Source organism: Plectrocnemia conspersa, unplaced genomic scaffold (assembly GCF_051122295.1).
Source record: "Plectrocnemia conspersa isolate PC_06_02 unplaced genomic scaffold, ASM5112229v1 ptg000002l, whole genome shotgun sequence".
NCBI lineage: Eukaryota > Metazoa > Arthropoda > Insecta > Trichoptera > Polycentropodidae > Plectrocnemia > Plectrocnemia conspersa.
Genome location: NW_028277166.1, coordinates 14,123,432 through 14,131,034, shown reverse-complemented (window position 1 = coordinate 14,131,034; position 7,603 = coordinate 14,123,432). Strand labels below are relative to the sequence as shown.

General features: G+C 31.3%; 1 protein-coding gene across 1 annotated transcript; it reads right to left on the bottom strand.

Moving 5' to 3' along the window:
• Positions 1-5,537: 5,537 nt before the first annotated feature.
• On the bottom strand, positions 5,538-6,771 carry LOC148237781 (endocuticle structural glycoprotein ABD-4-like). The gene is made up of 4 exons (XM_088204081.1): positions 6,652-6,771; positions 6,467-6,591; positions 6,224-6,395; positions 5,538-6,157 (listed from the first exon to the last, which is right to left on the bottom strand). The coding sequence occupies exons 1-4, from the start codon at positions 6,658-6,660 to the stop codon at positions 6,062-6,064; spliced, it is 402 nt and encodes a 133-aa protein (XP_088060207.1). The 5' UTR covers positions 6,661-6,771; the 3' UTR covers positions 5,538-6,061.
• Between the last annotated feature and the right edge of the window lie 832 nt (positions 6,772-7,603).

Genomic DNA, 7,603 nt, shown 5'->3' with positions numbered 1-7,603 from the left:
GAATGTGGCAGAGCAGCAAAGATAGAAAATGATTTCTTAGCTACAGAAATGGAAGAAAATCCTATTCAAACCAACCATTAGCTGCTCAAGAAATTAAACTTGTCTGATTCAACAGTGAGGTATGTGAAAAGGGGCTTGCGGAGTATTTTGTATCAAACCGTCCAACATTTTATGCTAATGGAATTAAAAAAATGACCGTGAGGTGAGATGAGTTTATATATTTAAAAATAAATTATGTTTCGAATCTAAAAAAATAAAGTGATTTTTTATTTTATTAAAAAACGACCTTTATTTTAGGATTATCTCATTTTATAAGTATGTCCCAATTTACCTGTAGATATGAATAAGTATCTCTATCTCACATTGAATTTTACATTAATTTTTTTTCTAAACTTATATTTATATCGGCATTGGATAAGTATATAATTATTTATTTATTTACTGTTTCTATTCCTATATACACCTATATAGTTATTTGAAACGAAAAATGTTTGTTTTTATATATGAGTGCAGATAATTGCTTATACTTCTCAAAAATACATTAAACATAACATGTTTTAAACATATTCTGATTCATGAAATTAAAATGTAGGTAACCATATATACGCAGAGGCCATACATTTAGAGACAGGTGAAGACTAATGAATGCTACTCTTGCCACTATTTATTCACGTTTTTCTTAAATATTTTCAAGCTGTTGATGAACAATTTATGGGAGTTCACAATTTATGATAAACTGATATATATATAATATAATAATCTAAATAAGCTATATAATATACATTTAACACAAAAAAGTCTTGATTTTTGTATTTAGTTTAACTAATAAACTTATGTAACATTTAATCTAAATGTATAAACAAATATTTTTGAAGCATTAATCATCCCACGTGAATACTAAACCAGCACAACAATCCGTTGAAAATATTGTGAAACTGCATCTTTGTCTCACTGTCGCTTAGATCTCCTGCATCTGCAGCGAGCGAGTGCACAAGAGGAAGACGACATGCAAAAAGAAAACCGTGTCCGATTTTTCAATGGATATTCAAAAGTAGAAAATCGCACCAGCATGAAAATGAGAAGTGTACGTTTTGACGGAAGCCGATTGGGGACGACGAATGACGTCCTAACTGCCAAAAATAATAAATTTGAATCATATAACAGTTTAGATAGACAAGTCGGTCTAACTTAGATGCGATATATGTACATATGTCATAACAAAGCTCCTCACGTCGGATTTTCAATGTGGTAAGTAAGCCACAATGTCGTCCGTTTTGTTCTCAGCAATTTCATAACTGTCCTAAGCGCCGTTGTTTGTCTCAGCGGTATAACGGCGGTCGGCGTTAATTGAATATTTTGTCGGCTGTGGCGAATGTTTCAGAAGAGACCAAAAGTGAGCCTACAACTTTCACTTTCATCCGCAGACGCGGCCGAGGAGCATCTCTACGACCTCGATGACCAAAAGCTGTACACTTCATACAAAAGTGCGTCGCTTACGACCTTTAAGTCGCGACGTCTGCTACAATAGAGAATATTTTCATATGCGACAAACGCTTCGACGATGCAAATTGGAGTTTTGCATTTTGTGGAATTATGCGCGGAAAACTCGAGCGGCAATGAAAACACCTCTCGTCGATTTATAAAAAATTATTGCAAGATCTCTGATAGATTTTTGATAAATATATTGATTATATGATATGAACCATTAATGCAAGATGTGATCTACCAACAATTATTTTTTAATAAAAACACATGTGCGTTAAAAAAATATTGCGAAGACTATTATTGCATTATTAACGTTTGTGGAGCGCTTGCCATCATTGACCCGAATGGCTATTTAATTGAGATGAGATAGCACGTGAAAATTTAACTTAGATATATCGCAATAGTAATATCATTTAAAAATTAGAGCGTAGTAAAAGCTCTATAAAACAGTGCAAACAAAATTTTTTTAACTGATTTAGTAAAGCTTAAATTTAATTTGAAGCGTTTTTATATTAAACTATGAGTTACTATACGATATTATATTTTTTTTAAAAGATTGCCATTCTTATTATTTGATAATGCATATGCGACGGATACCTTTGCTCTTTTCTGATTTATGGTGGATACTTCATGACAAAAATATTTTCCCGTAGTAGTGTCCCATTTCAACAAAGAAACCCTTTTTGCTTTAAGCGGTTAAAACTAGCTAATTATAAGCCCCTGCAGCAGCACTCGAATTTTTATTCATAAAAAATTCACTCTTATTAAAAAAAAACAGCCTCAGCTGCAGTGACATCTATTGATCATAAATTGTATAGCACATCATAATTTATAATAAATAATATAGATGTCCCCGATTACAAGTCTTTCAGTCTGGTGATTAATATTTACTTCTTTTAGTCCAGTCAAATAAGGCGAAATAAAGGCTAAACCTCGGAATGAAAGATACCAAGCTGAAATTTTGCACAGACCTTCGTTTTGATGTTCTAAGGACAGGATGAAAAGTCTCATAAAATATCGTGTCTGCTAATCAAGATATCAAAGGTCAAAGGTCACAAAATTTGTTTTTTTTGCAAATATCTCGCGTTTTATGCGTTGCACGTCATTAGATGCTTGACAAAACTTGTAAAGCATAAAATTATCTACAAGTTTAGTTCTAATATTTATTTTGTATCATTAACCGTTTTTGAGATATAGCGCGAAGAGTGGGAGCCGTACATCCGTTTATAGAATCCAGCGAGTATTTCTACCTGCTTAACTTGGTATAAGCTTTGAAAAAGTAAACAATCGTGAAAAAGTGGTCTCGGCAAGTCGTTTGAACCATAATTTTATTACTTTCTTCATTGTATTATTAAGAATTAAAAATGAAATATTACTCGACAAGAAATTTGTGCGAAAAAATTGAAAGAGTTGAGAGATGTCCTTACGGAGTATGTACCAGATGATAAGAAGATCATTTCCAAATTAAGAGAAAAGTATTTAACTGATATTATAATTACAACGAAGATTGGATCATTCCGCGATGCTCAAGCTTAAGTTTTATCCATAGCTTGGTATGAAAATAAAAAAGGCACTTCGGAAGAAGAACACTTGCGCGTAGTAGAAGCTGCTGCGGCGATTATTAGAGAAGATATTCGATCTTCTGTTGTTGAGACCAAGTCTTTTTCGCCCCCGAGTAAAATATTAATGAAGAAATTCCGAAAACTTTATTACATTTTCTGCAAGAAGTTATTATAAAGAACAGAAAAGGAAAGACGGGGCATTTTAAAACGAAATACACAGCTATAAGTCATGCTATAATGACTTCCATACGAAAACGGTCCTTTTCTTCGCAGTTATTAATAGGCCTATCTGTATTTATTCATAGAAGAAATACAGATAGGCCAAACATCCAAAAAGACTTTTGGATGTTTTGTCAAGTTTAGGTTTTTTCGCTTCATTTAGTGATACTGTAAAATGTTAAATTTTAGCTGTTTATCACCCACAGCCTCGTAATCAACCATCATAGTCAAGTGCCTTAGTACAGTATGCAGCAGATAATGCAGAAAAATATTTATACTCTTGATGGCTATAATACTGTTCATATAATGAGAATGATAAAAATAATAACTCTAAAATCTGAAGTTATATCTGATGACCGCATAAAGAAATTTACAACAAAACCAAGTGCAAAGGAGTTAGCAGCACTATCACATATACCCCTTCTAGTGTATGAAAATCATGTCGTACCCGGATTGAGCAAGAGATTCAAGTTCAAAATTTTAATGATGTAGAAGAACTAACCGAACAAATATTTAATGTAGTTGATTTGTTGTGGAAGTACGGAAAGTGGAAAAATATCTCACCGTTGCCAGGGTGGAATGGATTTATTGAACAACTTACAAAAAACAATGAGAACTTTGTAACTTCTCGGATTCTGTTTCTTACTTTTATTCATCTTCCTGTGAGTAATATGGACACAATTTACACTACATTACAGTGTGCTATAAACACTGCCAAGAACCATGAACAAAGAACATGCTTAATAACTTTTGATCAGCCGTTGTACATAAAAGCACGTGAAATCGTAGCAGCTTCAGATGCTAGCTCAGACTTGTCCAGAGTAGTTGTGAAACTAGGAGGCTTTCATATGCTTATGTCTTTTATTGGATGCATAGGGTATATAATGAATGGAAGCGGAATCAAGAAAGCTCTCAGTACAATTTATGCATCGAATTCTGTCGACAAAATGTTGGATGGTCCCGCTTTTGCAAGAAGTATCAGAGGCCATACGTATTACTTTTTGCATTATCGATGATGATTTTTGAAGATATGGAGATTGAAAGTTATAATGCTTTAGATGGGTTCATTCAGCAGATAACAATTTGCGATGTTTTCTACGAAACTGTGGAAGAATGTACAGGTAACTCTGGCTCCGTAGTTTACATAGCGTTATCCTATAAACGGATGCGCGCTTCCCACTCCCCGCGCTATATCTCGAAAACCATTAACCATACGAAGAAATAAATTATACAAACTTGTAGAAAATTTTATTTTCTATAAGTTTTGTTAAACATTTAATGACATGCGACGCAAAAGAGGCGAGATATTTGCAAAAAAACGATTTTTATGACCTTTAACCTTTAATATCTTGATTAGCAGACACGATATCTTTTGAGACTTTTCACCATATATTAAGAACGCCAAAACAAAGATCTGTGCAAAATTTCAGCTTGTTATCTTTCATTCCGAGGTTAAACCCTTATTTGACTGGACTATTTATGTCTGATTGATTTACTCTGTACAGATTTGCCCGTTGTAACGCATTGGGGTTTACGCCTGTCAGAATAAAACGAAAGATATAATAAAATTATTAAGCTTTTCGTAGTCCCTGATTCTGGAGATTATTGAGTTTATGTGATCTTCCATAATATTTTTATGGCAATGTTCATTTGCTGTTAGTATTAAAAATTTATTATTAGTTTTTTTTAATGGCCGCAATGTCAGCAAATCCTTTGAGCTTGAGTATGCCAATATGTTTAGTGTATTTAAGCTTGGAATTCAGTTGTATGTATAAGTATTTGAAGCTCGTTCTCAATTTTATTGAAGTTCTCAAAACACTTAATATTCAAGTTACTGTCTTCGGTAAAAAAGGAATAGATTAAGTACTAGTAAATAGTCTATTTATGGTTCGTAATTAGCTGATTTAAATATATACATATAAATATGTGTTTTTAAGCGCAGAATTAATCCAATGAGAGCTTTCAAGTTATTTAGTTTACGTCAAGGATAAGTTTTATCTTCTATATCAATATGGATTTAAAATTTGTGAACCTTACTTATACTTAAAAAGCGTTAATATTACTATTTATGTATCTCATGAGTATTAAATATATTGAAAGTCATGGATAATGCATTATTAATTCTGATGTCACAGATTGAATCTCGGCCAAGATATTATTGCCATTGAAGTGTAATGAGCATTTTTGTATTTGCACACAATTGCGAAATGACACGATGCACTTATCTGAATCACTGGATGATTACGTAACATAAAAATAACGACACTTATCCAGATTCTACCAACATATAGAATTTATTAATTTTTCAATGAATTTCACACAAACTCACTATAAAATAATGTAAACATATTGCTTACCATAACATGTTTATGGGTTTATAGGTAAACGGGTTGCTCAATACCGACACATCTTCCAACATGCATAACCTCAGAAGGAGACATTAATCAAATTTGCGTCGATTGTCACATTTCTTAACGTCTCACCAGATGATCCATAAGATAATGAAACACAATAGTGTTTTCCTTGTTGTTTTTTTATTCATTAAACATCCTTTATTTTTGTTTTGCTTTTATTTGTATTGCACATTGTACGCTTACACAGGTGATTAAAATATAAAATGGCACTAATATTTATAAATAGATATGTATATCGTAAATCCATTAGTCTAATATAGACTAGCGTGGTTCATAATTATATAAATATAATAAAAAAAAGTTATTTAATAGTTATAAGCTATAAATCATTACCCATTATCTTGCTGCATTATTTTGATTGATTTGTGTTGTGTTGATTAATTAAGCTTTAGCTGTGGGTGGTGGATGAGCTGCTATATATTCTAGAGCTTTTTGTATAGCTGCTGGAATTGGCGGAGATGTCGGTAAATGTTCGCCCTGAAATTATGTTTAAATTATATTGACATCTATCGGTAGTGTTTTAAATTAAACAAATATATTTACCTGTGGTGCGAAGCCTTGCTCATCTGCTGAATATTTTAAAGAAATAACTTGTCCATCTGGCGCTGTGTAAGAAAAGCTTCCCTCAGCTGCGATACTATCAGATCCTTGAGGATCACTAGATTTTTTTAATGTTCCTTTTTCTTCTCCAGAAATTCCATTTCCAGTTTCATAGCTGAAAATGTGTGTCATATATTATATAAATAGAACCATCTGTTGTACATAAACATATATTTGAATGATCACCTATATTGATATGATCCATCAGGCTCAATGTTAGATTCTTGTTTGATGATCGGAATTGGTTCATCTGCTTTACCTTGAGGAGCTGCTGTAGCAAAAGCTATGCAGCTTAATAAAAACAACACAACCTGCGCATATATAATTAATTTATTAATCAAAGTAAGCATAGGTACTAATTAATGAATTACCTTATTCATGTTTGTTTATATCTAATGCAGCTGCTAACACTTGTTGCACGAACAATTCTTAATAGACAATTGACACATGGCACATGAGCACTTGCAGTATTTATACTTGGATATATGCACAAATAAGTATTATAATTTGCACATATTGCACACACATTAAAAGCTTTGCACTTGGATGTATGGATGTCTTTAAACATTATGCGGACTATGGAAAAATTGAATAGTGACGTGTTTGCTCGATGAATGCAATGTTTATTTATTTTATTCGAGAAAAGAAACTGTTACGAAATGCACCTTTTTGATAATTATTTATTTCGTATTTATTGCATATGCAAATATTTTCAATTGAAAGATCGCAACCTTCGCCTTCGGAAAATGTCTTTAAAAATTAGCATTGAAATGTTATTTATACATGGATAGAAATCATCGCAGTAGATAAATATTACAATAATAATAATAAATTACACATTCTAATACATAATATATTTAAAAATCAATAAAAATTTCAATATATTCAATCGATTATGTATTGTCAAATATTCTATGATAATTATACAATAAATCTGTTTGATTATGTTTTTCAAAATATTTTTGTTATATATTAAAATTAATTTTAATAACAAAGAATAACAAATTGTTAAAAAATTCAATGAAAAACTTATGAAATATATGTACTGTTAAAGCAAACATATACACTTTTGTAAAAAGCCTATTAAATGTAGGTTCAGTAATTTAACAATGTTTCAAGATGACAAAAAACTAGCTTTTTCTAAAAATATTTGTTTAAACTTTATAGATAAAGACATTTTTAAAATTAAATTATGATTATAATCTTATACGTATAAAATATAAAATATCTCTATATGATATCTATTTATAATATTTTGATATTCACAAGATAAAATACACATTATTTAACATCAAAATTCACATTAATCAACACGCCTTTATG

What these genes read in the sequence shown, in the direction of transcription:
- LOC148237781 (XM_088204081.1), bottom strand. An exon ending in GATGGATCATATCAATATAG is followed by an intron (nt 6,396 to 6,466) that starts GTGATCATTCAA and finishes ACACATTTTCAG; the next exon opens with CTATGAAACTGGAAATGGAA. An exon ending in AGCAAGGCTTCGCACCACAG is followed by an intron (nt 6,158 to 6,223) that starts GTAAATATATTT and finishes ACATAATTTCAG; the next exon opens with GGCGAACATTTACCGACATC.